Raw genomic sequence first — 18,400 nt, 5'->3', positions numbered from 1 at the left:
TATAGCACAGTAATAGTCTATTACAATCATATACTACAACTTGTTTAGCCATTCCCCAATTGACAGGCATTCCCACAATTTCCACAAAGAGAGCTGCTATAAATATTTTAGAACATACGAGTTCTTTTCCTTTATCCCCAATCACCTTGGGAAACAGACATAATAGTGAAGTTGATAGATCAAAGGGTATACACAGCTTGTAACTGGGCATAATTCCAGATTGCCCTCCAAAATGGTTGAATTATTTCACAGTTCCACCAACAGTGAATCAGTGTCCCAATTTCTCCACATCCCCTCCAACACTTCCAACATTTCGACTTTCCCCTTCTATCATTTCAGCCAATCTGACAAGTGTAAAATCGGATCTCAAAGTGTTTTAATTTGTAATTTTTTAATCGACAGTGATTTAGAGCATTTTTTCATATGACTATATACACTTTTCATTTTTTCCATTGAAAAACTGCCTGTTCATATCCTTTGACCATTTATCAATTTAGGAATGACTTACATTTTAAAAAATGTGACAAAGTTCTTTATATATTTGATATGAAACCTTTATCTGAGAATTTATAAAGATTTTCTCCTTCTGTCTTCCTTTTGTTTTCCTTTTAATCTTGCCTACATTGGTTTTATTCATATAAAATCTTTTAATTTAATGTAATCGAATTTATCCATTTTACATCTTACAATGCTCTCTTATCTCTTGTTTATTCATAAATTTTCTCCTACCCATAGGTCTGACAGGCAATATGTTCCATGTTCTTCTAATTTTCTTATATCTCCCTTTATATCTAAGTCATGAATCCATTTTGACCTTATCTTGGTAAATGGTTTAAGATATTTGTCTATGCCCAATTTCTACCAGACTGCTTTCTAGTTTTCCCAACAATTTTTGCCAGATAATGAATTCTTATTCCAAAAGCTTAAATCTTTACATTTGCCAAACACAAGGTTACTATAGTCATTTGCTACTGTATATTGCATGTCTACACTGATCCACTTCTATTTCTTAGCCACTACCTGATAGTTTTGATAATTACTGCCTTATACCATAGTTTAAGGTCTCGTAATGCTAAACCTCCTTCCTTTATATTTTTTTCATTAATTCCTTTGATATTTCTGACCTTCTGTTCTTCCAAGTGAGTTTTATGATTTTTTCTAGCACAGCAAAATAATTTGTTGGTAATTTAATTGGGATGGCATTGAACAAATAGGTAAAATTGTCATTTTTATTATACTGACTCTGCCTACCCATGAATGGTATTTCTCAAAATTATTTAAATCTGACTTTATTTGTATAAAATCTGTTTTATAATTATGTTCATGTAGTTCTTGGGTTTGTTCTGGTAGGTATTTTAAACTGTCTACAATTACTTTAAATGGAGTATCTCTTACTATCTCTTCTTGCAGGGTTTTGTTGGTGATACATAGAAATGCTGGTAATTTATGCGGGTCTCTTTTATATCCTGCTACTTCACTAAAAATTATTGTTTCCACTAACTTTTTACTTGAATCTTTAAGAGTTTCCAAGTACATCATCATACCACCTGCAAAAAAGAGTTTTATTACCTCAATGCCCACTGTGATTCCTTCAGTTTTTTTTCTCCTCTTATTGCTATTGCTAAGATTTCCAATACAATGTTGAATAATATTGGTGACCCTTTTTTCACTCCTGATCTTACTGGAAAGGTTTCTAGCTTATCTCCATTACAAATAATGCTTGCAGATGGTTTTAGGTAGATGCTTCCTATCATTTTGAGGAAAAATGCTAAGTAGTTTTAATGGAAATAAGTGTTGTATTTTATCAAAAGCCTTTTCTGCATCTATCGATATAATCATATGATTTTTGTTACTTTTGCTATTGATATAATCAATTATGTTAATAGTTCTCCTTACCATCCCTGCATTCCTAGTATAAATCCCACTTGGTCACAATGTATAATTTTTAATTTGTTCTTTTTCTAGGTTTTTTAAAACCACATATCCAATTCACTGGTCTGTTCTTTCTCTATTTTATTGATAAAAGCAGTCAGAGATAAATTTTATTTTTCTTTCCCCAGGCAATGGGGTTAAGTGGCTTGCCCAGAGTCACACAGCTAGTAAGTGTTATGTGTCTGAGGCAGGATTTGAACTCAGGTCCTCCTGACTCCAGGGCCGATGCTCTATCCACTGCACCCCTAGCTGCCCCTAAATTTTCTTCTGATTACTGCTTTTGCTGCATCCCATAGTTTTTGATATGTTGTCCCATTACTGTCATTCTCTTTAATGAAACTGTTTCCATGATTTGTTCTCATTCTCTAAGATCAGGTTTTTAGTCTTCAGTTAGTTTTTAATCTGTGTTTCCATGGTCCCTTATTGAATATAATTTTTATTGCATTGTGATTTGAAAAGGATGCATTTAATATTTCTGCTTTCCTATATTTAACCATGAATTTTTTATGCCCTCATTCATAGTCAATTTTTGTAAAGGTACCATGTATCACGAAGAAAAAAGTGTATTCCTTTTTATTCCCATTCAATTATCTCCACATATCTGTCATATCTAGCTTATATAAGATTCTATTCAACCTTATTTTTTGGTAAGATTTATCTAATTCTGAGAAGGGAAGGTTTAAATCCCCCACTATTATAGTATTACTATCTATTTCTACCTCTAATTCATTTCATTTTTCCCTTAAATATTTAGATATTACAGCATTTCCTGCATATAGGTTTAGCATTGATATCGCTTCATTTTTTATGGTACCTTTTATCATAATGTAGTTTCCCTGTTTATCCCTTAATTAAAACAGTTTTAGGTTTAACTTTGTCTAAGGTTATGACTACTATCTGTTGTTGTTGTTGTTTTTACCTCAGCGGAAGCATAATATACTGGTACTTTATTTAAAATATATTTTCCCAGTTACATGTAAAGACAAATTTTAACATTCTTTTCTTCAAAATTTTGAGTTCCAAATTTTCTCTCTCCCTCTCTTACTACCCCTCTCCCTGATACAGTAAGCAATTTGATATAGTTTATATATGTTCAATCATGCAAAACATATTACCACATTAGTTATGTTGTGAAAGACACAAACTCAAAGGGAAAATAAACCACACGCACACACACAAAAACAACAACAACAACAAAAAAAACTCAGAAAGTGAAAAATAGTGCTTCAAACTGCATTCAAACTTCATCAGTTCTTTCTCTAGAGGTGGATGACATTCTTCAACATAAGCCCTCTGGAAGTGCCTTGGATCATTGTTTGATATAGCTTTTGACAATACTGATCACTCCTAGATATTCTCTGCTCTTTGAGCTTTCATGACACTGCTCTCTCCCATTTCTCTTCTTTCCTGTCTAACTATTCCTTCTGAATCTGCTTTTCTGGATCCTTACCCTAGGCTTGTGTCCAAGGCTGTTTGGATCCTCTTATTTCTCTGCACTCTCTCGGAAACCTCATGATTTTCCACTGGTTCAGTTATTAACTCCACGAACATACTCTCAAAACCATGAATCCATCCCTAATATTTCTAAGTTGCAACCTTTTAAAAAATCATTTAATATTTTATTTCCCCCCATGTTACACGTAAAAACAATATTAACATTTTTAAAAAATATTGGATTCCAAATTCTCTCCCTTCCTCCCCTACTTCCCTCATTGAGAAGGCAAGCAATTTGACAGAGGTTACACATGTGCAGACATGCAAAACACATGTCCACGTTAGTCTTGTGAAAGAAAACACAGACCCTTAAAAAAAAACAAAAAACACCAAAAAAATGAAGTACAGAAAAAATATGTTTCAATCTGTATTCAGACTCCATCAGTTCTTTCCCTAGAGATGGATAGCATTTTTCATCATAAGTCCTTTGGGATTGTCCTGGATCACTGTATTGCTGGTATTTCTCATTTTAAAATGTGTTTCTTATAAATAACATGTTAGATTCTGATTTTTTAATCCATTTGCCTATCCATTTCCATTTTATAGGTGAATTCATCCTATTCACAACTAAAGATAATTATTGTTGTGTATTTCCCTCCATCGTATTTTTTCTTCTCTATAACTCTTCTCACCCTCTTTTTACCCCATCCCTCCTCACAGGTAAGATTTCTAACCACTACCTCTCTGATCCACACCATTTTAAAGAATTCCTCCCTTACTCTCCTATTCTTTAGTGTACCCAACTCTGTAAGAATCCTTCCTTTATCCTACCCCCCCACTTCTAAAAGGCCCTCCTTTATCCCATCCCCATACCTTCCTATTTCTTTATGAATTTAGAAGACTTTTACACCCTTCTAGATGTATGCTATTCCCTCTTTAATCCAGTTCCAATGAGAATAAGGGTCCAGCACTACCAGCCCTCCATCTCTACCCTCTGCTTCCACTGTAACAGTTCTTCCATTCATGTATGAGATAACTGCTCCATTTGACCTCTCCTTACCCAATTTTATTTTTTAGAATCATCTCATCATATTCAATCCCAAGCCTTCTAAGTATACTCTTTCAAACCACCCCAAGTAACAATAACATTCTTAAGACTACAGATAACCTTTTCCCACATAAAAAGTGAACAGTCTGACCTTACTGAATCCTTTATAATTACTCTTTAATGTTTACCTTATGTTTCTCCTGGATCTTACATGTCAAATTTTCCACTGAGTTCTGGTCTTTTTGTCACAAATACTTCAAAGTCTTTCAATTCATTAAATGTTCATGATTTTTTTTTTCATTCAGGATTATACTCAGCTTTGATGGGTTAAGTTATTCTTGGTTGCAACCTCATCTCCTTTGTTCTCTCAAATATAACTTGCTAAGCCCTCCACTCTTTTAATATAGATGCTTCTAGATCTTGTGTTATCCTGACCATAGCTCCACAGTATTTAAATTGTGCTTTTCTTGTTTCTTGAAACATTTTCTCCTTAACCTGGGAGCTTCAAAACTTTTGACTATGATGTTCCTGTGAGTTTTCATGTTGGGATCTCTTTCAGATGATGATCAATAGATTTTTTTCTATTTCTATTTTACCCTCTTGCTCTAGAACTTCAGAGCAATTTTCCTTAATGGTATCTTGTAATATTGTATCTAGACTATTTTTTAAAATTTCAGGTAGTCCAATAATTGTTATATTATCTCTCCTCGATCTATTCTCTAGATCAATTGTTTTTCTACTGAGATGTTTCACATTCTTTTCTATTTTTCACTCTTTAGATTTTGTTTTATTATTTCTTGACATCTTACACCATCATTAGCTTCCCTTTACCCAATTCTAGTTTTTAAGGACTTATTTTCTTCCTACAAGTTTTTGGATCTCTTTTTCCAATGGGCTGACTTTCTTTTCATAATTTCCTTGATTTTCTTGGATTGATCTTATTTTTTTTTCTAATTTTTCCTCAACCTCTCATTTGATTTCTAAAGTCCTTTTAAAACTCTTCCAAGAACTCTTTTGGGGCTTGTAACCATTTGACATTTTTCTTTGAAGCAGGAGTGGCTTTTTTACCTTCACTATTTTCTTCTGAATATGAACCCAGATTTTCTCTATATCCAAAGTAGCTATCTATGGTAGGGTTCTTTCTCCTTTACTTACCTCAGGCTTCCAGTTTTTCATACTGTTTTTTCTACCATCTGGGGGCCCAACATCAGGCACTCCTCTCTGTCCCTGAGCCATAGCGAGGGCCCTCAGCCAGTCACCTCAAATGCTCTTGCTCCCTGCAGGCCCTCCCACAGCTGCCAACTTCCACTTTCCCCTCTGTCCTAGAACAGAAACCAGGGACTCTGCTCTCCTGCAAGTGACCACAGCTAGCAAGGTCCCTGCTCCTCTGCTACTGGGCTCACCAGTCATGTGCTCATTTCTCCTCACCCACAATTCAGGACTGCTGGTAAGCACAACTGAGCCTGGCATCCTGTGACAGTGGAGGTCCTTCAGTCTTCCCCAACTCACCTATCCAACCCTCTACATTGTCCTTAGGGTGAAAGCTCTGGAAGCTGTGGCTACCTCCAGACCTAGCTGTTTGTTGATTCAGCAGTCACCTAGAGGTGTGTACTTCAATCCAACCAAATCTCCGCCAAAGCAGGGTGGTTCTTTCCTAAGGTCCTCTCAAGTTGTCTTAGGAGGCCAAAAGCTTTATTCAAACTTTTAATTATTTCTGCCACTTAAAGGTCACTTTTGGGCAATATCTTATCTTGTTTGTGGGAGAAATTTGGAGAGCCTGGCATTTCCTGTCTTATTCTGCCATCTTCCCAGAATCTTCTCCTTGAACTCTTGCTTACAATAAAAACAATTTTTTTAAAGTTAAAACCAACAAACCATGGTCATGGTTTAAAATATATCCCAAGAGTTTTTCTTACATTATTGAAATCACAGGCACACAAATGACCAGATACTTTGCTCCTGTTTCGGGAAGGCAATGACTAATCTTCTTTTGCACCTCACATCCTTGCCCAGTTCAAGATTTGGGCTTGAGGGTCATGTTTCACCTTTGTATCCCCACCCCCTAACACAATGCCTTACACACAATAGCTGATTAATGTTTGCTGTGCCTTGTTAATCTCCTCTGCTTCCAGGGGTACCCACAGCTTGAGAAATGGCAAATTATGTATAAATTTTTCAGGTCTGCTCAAAAGTGCTTGGTGAAGATTCTGATGGATGGAGAAAATGAGATATTAGCTTCTAGTAAACTGTGGGCCCCTAATGACTGTTCATAGTGAAAAAATATCAATATCATATTTCTTCCCAGTAAGACGACTTGTAAGAAATGTTACCTAACAAAATGATGATTATCTATTTTCCTCTCGAAAAAAAAAATTGGGAGATACTGTTTCATCATGATGCAACAATCTACCTGACATTCTCCTGTAGAGCATTTTTATTTGCTACTTTAAAAGCAAAACATCCACAAATTATCTTAAGAAGCAATCAGGATTGCCAACTACAGAGATAAGATGTCATTCACAAAACTCTCATTCACTGCAATCAAACTCAATAAATTTGGCAGCCTGGCAACTTCTGAAGATAACAATAAATAAACTGGGAAAACAAAGATTGTAAAAAAAGTCAGGGACCACTGGAATTAGTTTCTATGTAAGAACTGTGTACCTGCATTCTAATAACGATCTTGAAAGCTTGCAGTGAAAATTAGCTTGATTTAGTTTGTAGAATTAAAACTTTGTAATGACCTTACTGTTTGCTATCAGAAGGAATATGCCACTTATAAAAACCCATATCAAAAATGACTTTAGCCAGTGACGTTGATAATGAATGCTTAAATTTGTGTATGTTATCTTTCACTTACAAACCAGCTGTTTCTTCTCCTGCCTTTTCTAATCCTGTAGGTACCATTATTTACTTAGCCAAGCTCCAAACTTTAGAGTAATTGTTAACTCCTTTTCATTGAATTTGCAAAACCAATCAGTCACCAAATCCTGGGAATTTTTCCTTCACCACCTCTGCTCCTGTTCATTCTCACTACTATCACCCTGGTTGGGGCCTTTAATGTCTCCTGTCTATATCCCTGTAAGAATCTCCAAATGGATTTTTTTTCTGACTCTTCATTTCTTCTGGCTCAATCCATCTTGCCTTCTATTGTTGGATGAAGCTTTTTAAACACTTCTTGAATCAAAAAAACATTAAATTATGGAAACACAGAGCATCACATTAGTCCTGGAAGAGCCTAATTATTCCCATCCAGATGCCCATCAATTGGGAAATGGCTGAACCCAAGTTGTGGTATATGATTGTAATGAAATACTACTGTGCTAAAAGAAATGACAAGCAGGCTGATTTCAGAAAAACCTGGAAAGACTTACACAAAGTGTTGCAAAGTGAAGTGAGCATAACCAGGAGAACATTGTACACAGTAACACTGTATGATTATCAGTTGTAGATGACTTAGCTATTCTCAGCGATACAATGATCCAAAACAATTCCAAAGGACTCATGGTAAAAAATGCAATCCACCTCCAGAAAAAGAACTGATGGAGTCTGAATGTAGATAAAAGTATACTATTTTTCACTTAATTTTTTCATGTTTTTTTTTCTTTCGGTCTGTTTCTTGTTTCACAACATGACCAACATGGTAACACATTCTACATGTTTGAACAGGTATAACCTATATCAAATTGCTTACTATCTTAGAGAGGGGAGACTTGAGAGAGAAAGGGAGAAAACCTGGAACTCAAAAATGTTTTAAAATGAATGTTAAAAATTGTCTTCACATGTAATTGGGGAAAAATAACATATTATTAAAAAAAAGGAAAAGAAAAAAAATTATTCCTCTCCCCATGTTAAAGCTAATGACAGTGAAGGCCAGTGACAATTATTTGTCCATGGTTATAAGTTAGCAGAAAAGCCAGGCCAAGACCCAGAGTTCCTCATTCCCAGTCCTCTGCTCCACTCAAAATACCATGAGTTCCCTAAACCATTTTATACTCCTCTTCAAAAATCTTCAGTGCTTTGATGAGAAAATTCAAACTCCTATACATTCAGGACCCCTCAAGCATCTCTATCACTAATCTCACTGAACCAAACTGGCTTATTCCTTAAATAATTCAAACTTTCACAAGGTCATAAAATTCAGTGCAGGACCTTAGAAATCACCTAGTCTAATACATTAATTTTTTTTTTAAAAAGTGCTATTCATGTCTTTGGTTTTTATGCAACTATTATTTCTGGATATATCTCACCTTTGGGATGCCATAGCCTACTCTCTCACCCAGCATGAGAAATGAGCCCTCTTTTGTACCAAAGAAAAAGAAATCAGTGTCTGTTTCTGATAATGCAATGCTACCTTTGTAGCCCTTTACTTCTCTGCTGAAAGGAGGAATATATGTTTCATTATTTTAACCAGGACCATTACTAGTATTTCAGTTACTCAGACTTTTGGCTTCCTTTTAGTGATCTTCTCATCTGCATGGTTATAGTTATGTATATCGTTCCTTTGGTTCTATTCCTTTCACTCTGTATCAGTTCATATATATCTGTGTTTCATTGAATTCCTCATATTCATTATTTTTTGATGCACAGAAATATTGCAATACATTCTTATGCCACAATTTTTTCAACCATTCAACTAATTGCTGGGCACTTTGTTTTCAGTTCTCTACTACCATGAATTGTGCTACTAGGAATATGTGTATAGGGGTATACATACACATATATGTGTATATGTATTTGTGTGTGTGTGTTTGTTTACCCAAGTAGTGTATTGCTGGGCCAAATGGCATAAATAGCAGTTACTTTCTGCACATAATCCCAAATTGTTTCTGAGAATGGTTGGAAAATTTCACAGTTCTACCAACATATACTGTTCCCATTTTTTGCCAACTTGGTCAATTTTCAAGGCATAATGTAAAAGCTCAGAGTTGTTTTAATTTGCATTTCTATTAATAGTGATCGGGAGCAGTTTTTCATATGGTCATTGATAGTTTGTAATTCTTTGTTTGAAAACTATTTGTTCATATTCTTTTACCATTGACATACTGGGCAACAGTTCTTCCTCATTTTATGGATGAAGAAACTGAAGCTCAGATAGATGAAATTATTTGCCCCTCTCACAGAAGTTGTAAATAAGTGAACCAAGATTCAAACCAAGGTTTGCTCAAATGCTCTTTCTCCCACCTGAGAGACAGGAAAACCTCAGTTCAAATCTTGCCTAAGATACTAGCTGTGTAAAACATGGGCAAGTTGCTTGACCTTTCTAACCTCAATTTCCTCCTCAATAAAACAACACCTATCTCATAGGCTTATTGTTAGGATCAAATGAGATAATGTATGTAATATGTTTTTCAAACCTTAAAGCACTACACAAGAGTAAATATCATCATCCCATATTGTCCGTCACTTACCTGCATGCCTCTGTACCGAAACTGGTCCCACTGTGTGGTATGCTCCTAACCCTTCATCTCTATTAAAATCCAACCCACACTCTACGGTCCAGCTCAAGTACCCCCTCCTCTGTGAAAGCCCCCCTGATCACCTCAACCAGGAGTGATCACTCAGTGCAGTATATGGGAAAGACCTTAGAGTCAAGAAAGCTGCTACTAGCCTTTGCTCACCTATTAAACACTTGTGTGACTTTAGGCAAGTCATTTCCCATCTGTAAAAAAAACAAAACAAAGTATTCCTTTTTTCTTCTAGTATTCCTTTAAACTACTGGAGCACTGTATTACTCGTATGTGTTTAATGAATTCTAAACTCTGAGGAAAAGGGCCATTTATATTTCTATCATGTCCTCCACAGTTCCTAACACAGTACCTACTGTACAGCAATAATGATGACAACAACAACGACAACTGCTATTGTTATTGTTCAGTTGTGTCCAACTCTTCATAATCCCTGTTGGGGTCTTGTTGGCAAAGATACTGAGTGGTTTTCCATTTCCTTCTCCAGCTCATTTTTCAGATGAGGAAACTGAGGCAAACAGGGTTAAAATGACTTTGCCAGGGTCACACAAAGGCTGGATTTGAATTCAGGAAGATGAATTTTCCTGACTCCAGGCTCAGCACTCCATCCATTGTGCCACCTAGCTGCTCCAATAATAACAACAATAATAATAATAATAATAATAATAGCAACTTTTATGTAACATTTTAAAAGGTTAACAAAATACTTTAAGCAGCAATCCTCTGCACCTTATATAAGATGACCAATAAATATATACAGAATTGCTGATTGACTACAGTGTTTTCCTAAACAAACGAATAAAGATAAAGGTTTTATACTTGTTTTATGAATCATCTCAAAGAGATTTTTTAAAAAAGGGTGAAGGACCTACTTGTACAAAATATTTACAGCAGCTCTTTTTGCAGTGGCAAAGAATTGGAAATTGAGGGGATGCCCATCAATTGTGGAATGGCTGAACAAGTTGTGATATATGACGGTAATGAATACTACTGTACTATAATAAATGATTTCAGAAAAACCTGAAAAGACTTATATGAACTGATGTAAAGTAAAGTGAGCAAAACCAGCAGAATACTATACACAGTAACAGAAATATTGTACGATGATCAACTGTGAATGACTTAGTTATTCTCAGCAATACAATGACCCAAGACAATTCTAAAGGACAAAGGACTGATGAAAAATGATACCCACCTCCAGAGAAATAACTGATGGAGTCTGAATACAGATCAAGAATGCTATTTTTCAGTTTCTGTATTTGCATGCTTCCCCCCCCCTTTAGTTCTGTGTCTTCTTTCACAACATGACTAATAATGGTAATGTGTTTTGCATGATTGAACAGGTATAACCTATATCAAATTGCTTACTGTCTCAGGGAGGGAGGAGGTGAGGGAGGAAGGGAGAAAATTTGGAACTCAAAATTTTTAAAAAATGAATGTTAAAAATTGTCTTTATATGTAATTAGGGAAGAGAAATATTATTATTTTAAAAAATCATCTCAGAGGATTCACCTCTTGTTTTTGACAAAAGATTGGCTGTCTTTTTCCACAAAGGAGAAAACGAGTATACTAGAGATACAGAGATATCCATAGGTATCCAAACATCTTGAAAATTTGATTTCCCATTCCCTCTAGGAGCAAATGCAAAATCCTCTGTTTGGTGTTTGAAGGTTTTTATAACCTAGTTCCCTCCTACCTTTCCAGTCTTCTTATACCTTACTCCCTAAGTGACGCTGGCTTCCAGGCTATTTCACCAACATGACACTCCATCTTGTAGCTCTGGGCATCTTGGCTGTCCCTCATGCTTGTCACACTCTCCTTCTTCTGCTCCAACTACTGACATTCCTGGCTTCCTTTCAGTCATAACTAAAATCTCACCTTCTACAGCAAACCTTCCCTAACCCCTCTTAATTCCAGTGCTTTGTCTTTTTAGGACTTCCTGTATTTCCTGTATACAGCTTGCTTGCACATATTTGTTTGCATGTTGCCTCCCCTCAACTAGATTGTAAGCTAGTTTTTTTTGCCTCTTTTTGTATCTCCAACATAGTAGGCGCTTAGCAAATGTTTACAGAATTGAATCACTATCATAAATGTTTATTTATGGACATTTCTATTAGGAGTAATATGCCAGGAATACAGAAAAGCATTAAATATTATCCATACCCTCCAGGAGCTTAGATTAAAAGACCTTTACTCAGAAAGATAAATATCAATAAAACAAAGAATATTCTAAGTGACAAATGACTGGCCCAAGCAGTAATCATTTCAAGAATCGAGAGGGAGGTATAATCACTGGAAAGGTTTCCCTGGGGGAGGCAGGGATTAAGGAAGACCTAAAGGGAAGGGTTGGATTTAGATAAAAGATGATAAGGGACAGAACTCCAGCTAGGGGAAATGGTGTGAGCAAAGTGACTGAAGTAGGAATGTGTACGGCATATTTGATAGTAAGTAGGCACGTGTGGAAGAGCCAGTGGGGTTTGTTTTTTAATCAGTGAGGTGGGAATTTGGTGATCCCACTATAAATTCCCTGATACTGGCAAATTAGGATTGCACAGGAGTTTATGTTGTAGAATGAATATACTGTCATGAGTAAATCACTTTAATATTTGCCAAGAAATTAATACATGAATACAGGTATATAACACAAGCTATCATGAGGATAATGGAAGACAAGATTCTACTAGACTTTAATCCCCTTGAGGACAGGGAACTCAGTCATTCATCTTTGTATGCCTTTATCAACCAGCATAGTACATATAGTAGAAGCTTAATAAATGAAAGTCTATTAAAGGCACGGAGACAGGGGGAGGGAAGGAACTAGGAAAGGAGTTCAAATTGTGTTTCTGCCACCTACTATTTTATGTGTCATTGAGCAAATCAATGGCTTCTGTTTACTTCTCTATAAAAGAAAGGGGTTACACAACATAACTTCCAATGTTCTTTCTAGCTCTAAATCTGTGATACTGTGATCTGACAGCATCACTGCATACAGGCCTAGGATCTGTTTAACTGGATTTACTTTACGTGAGGGTTTCTTACGTTTTCAGAACTGACCTAAGAGAACTTATGAGGATGCTTTTATTCCAGCTCAAATGCTAATATCTGGCAAATCCTTTTACCTCTCTGGACCTCAGTATACTCATATTTAAAATGAGAAATTTGTACTCTAATCATCTCTAAAATCCTTATCTAAGTTAAATAATATGCAACTCAAAGTTTACTTCGTATTTAAAGACTAACCATGGTACAAATCACATATATATCAAAAGGAAATTGTATGTGTATGTTCTTAAATGAACTATGTTTGAAGAATCTAATATAAAAGTTTATCTAGAACCCATTGCAGGGATTAGGTTCCAGCTAAATTTGTCTTAAATGCACTTGACTGATCCATTTCATTCTAAAGCCAGAGAATTTTCTTGGTAATGTCCAGCTCTAAACAGGCTCTAGATCAGCTGAACTGAACTGTTTAAAGCAGGAAGGAATATTTTTAAAATTCCAGACTACGAAGAAGATATGAGGGAGAATGAGATTTCTGAAGGAGGAACAGCATTCTTACTAACTATAAATGAGAGGCAAAGTCACCACTTAATCAAAAATTGATTGATCCCTTATAATGAGCTGTTGGGGCAGCAAGGGGGTGCAGCGGATAGAGTACAGGGCCGAGAGTCAGGAAGACTGATCTTCCTGAGTTCAAATCCAGCCTCAAACACTTACTAGCTGTGTGACCCTGGGAAAGTCACTTAGCCCTCTTTGCCTCAGTTTCCTCATCTGTAAAATGAGCTGGAGGAGGAAATGACAAACCACTCCAGCATCTTTGCCAAGAAACTCCAAATGGGTTCACACAGTCAGACATGACTGAAACAACACAACAACAACAACATGAACTGTAGGCTACCCTAAAGGCCAACAGACAACCTTTTCAAGTAGTTTTTAAAGGTATTCTGACATGTATACAGGAAGTAGGCTTCTTCTATATACACTTCTTGTATATAAAAGTACTCAAAGTAGAGACAAGGGTCACAAAGACACCAAAGTGAAAATATAATTCCCTAATGAAAATACAGAATAGGAATGTAAAAGTTATTCTCATTCTTCTAAAATGTACAAAATACTGTACTTTTTCTTAATGGTATAAAACTGATGCTCATAATAGTACCCTTGTCCTTGCCATCAATTGTGCTCTATTTTCACAGCAAGAATTTGGAAATTCCTTTATCTTCCTAAAACCTTCTAACATTCCATCTCCCCCCATGCCTCACTCCTCACAGCGATTCCCCTTAGTCCTCTCCCAGACTATTCCCCTGATCTGGTTTCACTTTTCTTCCCTCCCAATCTCAACCCTATAGTTAACAAGATCAACATTACACTGTCTTCTAATCCCATCTTTCTTGTCCCCTTGTCCTTCCGCTGCTCACACTTCAACAAATCCCAACCCAGATTACTTCCATTGTTCACATCCTCCATTCCCACTCACGTGTTGCTGAAGGAAGTTAACCATACTGACTAGGTCCAGTACAAAGTTCTGTCATCTAATCTCAACTAGGGGCAGCTAGGTGGCATGATGGATAGAGTACTCAGATTGAACTCAGAAAACTCATCTTTCCGAGTTCAAATTCAGCCTCAGACACTTACTAGCTGTGTAACCCTGGGCAAGTCACTTAGCCCTGTTTGCCTCAGTTTCCTCACCTATAAAATGAGTTGGAGAAGGAACTGGCAAACCACTCTAGTATCTCTGCCAAGAAAACCCCAAATAGAGTCACAAAGAGTCTGGCACGACTGAAATGACTCAACAAAAATCTCAACTGAATAGCAAGGGAATCCTTTTTACTTCTCCCTTATCAAGTCTCTATCACACTTCCCAAAGCCCCTATTCCAAACCTTTTCTTTTCTCCTCAGGGCTCCCCAAACTGTCTTTCTTCTCCCTATGTTCTCTTTCTTAGTGACTATCAGTGCCCATGGGTTTAATTATCATCTCTATGCAGATGACTTCCAGATCTATATATTCAGTCCTAGTCTCTTTCCCAAGGTCCTACATTATTAATTCCCCATTGGAAATTTCAAAGTAGTTATTCCACAGGCATTTCAAACTCAATGTCAAAAACAGGACTTGTTATTTGTCCCCACAATCTCATTTCTAAACTTCCTAATATCTGTTAAAAGTCTGACTATCCTTCTAGTCAACCAGGTTCACAACCATAGTGTAAGCCTTGACTTCTCACTCTCTTCAGCCCACATATGAACATAGTTTCATACATAGTTTCAAGCACTGCTTCATCAATTCTAACTCCACGATATCTCTCACATATCCCTTTTTTCCATCCATAATCTCTAGACCAGCTTAGGCCCTCATCACTTCTTCCCTGGACTAATGCATTAATCCACTAATTGGTCTCCTTAACTCAAGTCATCTATTCTATACACCTATGACTTTCCTAAAGAACACATCTATATCACTTAAATGCTAAATAAATTCTAATAGGTCCCTATTGTTTCTAGGAAAAAACACAAACTTCTCTGACTGGGATTTGAAATCTTTTCCAACCTGGCTCCAACCAACCTTTCCAACCATACTATACATTATATTCCTTCATGCATTCTACAGTTCAGACAAACTGGCCTTCTTGCTAGTGCTCAAACACAACAATGTGTCTAAAATCGCCGAGCCTTTTCGTTCTCATTTCTGTACCTCTGCACAGCCTGCTCCCCACACCTGGAATACATGCTCTCCTCTCTGTTTCTTAACATCCCTAGTTTCCTTCAAAACTAGTTCAAACACTGTCTTCTGCATAAGGCCTTTTTGCTGGTACCTTCATCAGAAAATTATGTTGTATTTATATTGCAAATACTTATTCTGCATGTACTTTTATGTGTACATCTTATCTCTCTCCTACAGAATACAAGCCCTTCAGAGCAGGGATTTAATTTTTTTCTTCGTATACCTAGTATATATTGCAGTGCTGGGCACATATCAGATATTTAATTACTGCTTATTGATTAATAACATTAGGAGGGAGTTGCTCCTTAAAAAATGAATCAGGGGACAGCTAGGTACGCAGTGGATAGAGCACCGGCCCTGAGTCAGGAGAACCTGAGTTCAAATCCAGCCTCAGACATTGGACACTTACCAGCTGTGTGACCCTGGGCTAGTCACCTAGCAAACACAAAAAACGAATCAGAACCTACCTGGTAAAGACAAGCAGCTGTTCCAAGGAAAAATGCAATGACGTAACTGAAATCCTCACCATCATTCTGTGAAAACAAAACAAAAAGTCATTTCTTTTTCAGGTGGAGAAGAAAGGAGAAGAAAAGTGGCTTAATCCAACAACAAACTTTCTGGGGGAACATAATGTTAAATTATAACAATATGCACACAAGAGAGTCTTTATAAAATGAAGCCTAGACATCATTAAAAGTTGAAATAGGAAAAAAGTACATGGCCTGATTCTTGGTCTCTGGAAGCTTATAAGGTAGTTGGGGAAAATGTACTATATAAGCAGTAGAGACAATAAGGACCACAACAATAATTCCCTGGGGGCCCCAGATTCTTGCAGTTTTTGCAAAGGGTCTACACTTCATTAAGCGATTTAGTAAAACAAATAAGAAATATGTATACATATTCACATATCTTCTCCAGGCAGAACAGATAATATTTTGCACATATACGCTTTACTATTTTTAAATTTTTATAGATTGCGTTGTGATTAATAAAATATTAATTTATTTTAAAGCATTACTGAATTCATGGTAGGTTTAGGTTATGTATTTTCTCAGTCAATGGATAATAAAAGTACAAATACTGAGAAATGCTAAAATAATAATGTTAAATACAAAAGCTAAAAGGTCAAGGGTCAGTAACTGTACAATAAGATTTTGAGAAGTCAAAAAATTTTCTAACTGGTGAGGATCCTACACAATCCAGTCTCGAATCTTAAAATGGAAGCTGAAGACAAGGCAATGTACTATAAAGTCAAAGGGTAAAGCTAAATGGAGCCATACCTCTGCACTAATTTTATCTTACCTAAGAGAATAAAAAAATGTCCACAATATTTTGATCTCTATCTGTGCTTAAAAAAAAAATTCACCTCTTTATCAGCCTATATACCATGTCTATAGGGTCACCACTCATGGAAAATAAGTATTGGCAAATTTTACTAGCTAGTGAACATTTCATCAATTTGTTCAATAAATTAACTCAGCAAAATAGAACTCTTAAATCAGATACTTAGTAACCACTAGGGAATGCTAAAAAACAAAACAAAAAACCCCAACCTTATAAGGTAGTGAGTACAGGCCTGACATTCTAAAATGGCAACCAACTAAATGAACAAAGAAAGAAAGAATTTTCTCTTTTTCTGTTTAGATAATTTATCAAGAGTGTCAATGTCACACTGATGACGAGACTGAAAAATGTCTCCTTGCTTGTGGAAGATTCTTCTCAAATGTCTTTATCAATTTGCCATCATAGCTTCTTTTAATGTCTCCTACAAATCTGAGCAAAAAGCCCACCTTTCTCCTAGTCAGGACCATCAAATACTGCTTTTTCTTGGCTTCAGGGAAATTATACTGAAAATTTTCAAAAACATACAAGTGTCTATGATGACTAAGTCTTCATGAAATGGCCTGAAAAGCATAAAGAGTTTGTGAAATATCATTTATTGATGGACTTTAGAAATAAAGCTGGTTTGAGACAGTTCTCTATTGAAAGCAAAGAGGATTTCTCTGATAAATTTCCCTGAGGCCTCTTTTCAGGTTCACAGAAGCTATTTGGATAAGCAGGATCTATTAAGTACCCCTATTTTCACAGTACCCTAGCAGGGATCTACAAGGTATCTCACAGATCATCTTACAGATCATTCATTTTAGAGATGAAGAAACTGAGACCCACCCAGGTTAAATGATTTGCCCAAAACAAGATTTGAACTCATGTCCAAAAACCAGAGCTGTTTCCATTGTATCATGCCACCTCTCTTCATCTGACAGAATGATAATCTCGAGCCACGAAATGGTCAAATTTGATCCTAACCTCCCCCCCAAACCATTCCACTTTAATAAGTCAACAATCATTTTTATAAAATACTTATTATGTGCCAGGTACTGTGCTTGGTGCTGAGGAAAACGAGAAAGGTAAGACAGTCTCTGCCCTCAAAGAGTTTACAGTCTAACACATGAATCAACATGCAAACATCTACCATAAGACAAGTTATATACAGGATAAAATAGAAATAATCAATGGAGGAAAAGCACTAGAATGAAGGGGGATCAGAAAAGGCTGCTGTAGAATGTAGGATTTAGCAGGGATATGAAGGAAGACAAGGTAGCCAATGGATGGAGAGCAGTGTCAGTTTAACGATGAGGTCAGAAGCCAGACTACAGAGGGAGAGGAAAAAGGAAAGGGAAAAAGAGAGAAGAAAGTACTTGGAGGCACCAGTTGTAGAGAGACTTCTCAAGAAGTTAAATCACAAGAGGGAAGAGAGATGTGGAAGAACAGCTAGTAGGGGTGGCTCAAGAGAGGGTT

The 18,400-nt window shown here is 36.3% G+C and overlaps 1 protein-coding gene across 6 annotated transcripts in view; it reads right to left on the bottom strand.

Moving 5' to 3' along the window:
* SEC22A (SEC22 homolog A, vesicle trafficking protein) overlaps positions 1-18,400 on the bottom strand; it is a 160,043-nt gene that overhangs the window by 88,990 nt on the left and 52,653 nt on the right. For all 6 annotated transcript variants that reach the window (XM_020985976.2, XM_020985971.2, XM_020985970.2 and 3 more), the window contains one exon: positions 16,069-16,134. In XM_020985976.2, coding sequence (XP_020841635.1) covers positions 16,069-16,134 — 66 coding nt within the window. The remainder of the gene's footprint in view (positions 1-16,068; positions 16,135-18,400) is intronic.

The sequence above is a fragment of the Phascolarctos cinereus genome, unplaced genomic scaffold, assembly GCF_003287225.1.
Source record: "Phascolarctos cinereus isolate Bilbo 61053 unplaced genomic scaffold, phaCin_HiC Scaffold_726;HRSCAF=1367, whole genome shotgun sequence".
Lineage (NCBI taxonomy): Eukaryota > Metazoa > Chordata > Mammalia > Diprotodontia > Phascolarctidae > Phascolarctos > Phascolarctos cinereus.
The sequence above is the reverse complement of the archived record's forward strand: the minus strand, read 5'-3'. Positions and strand labels throughout refer to the sequence as shown.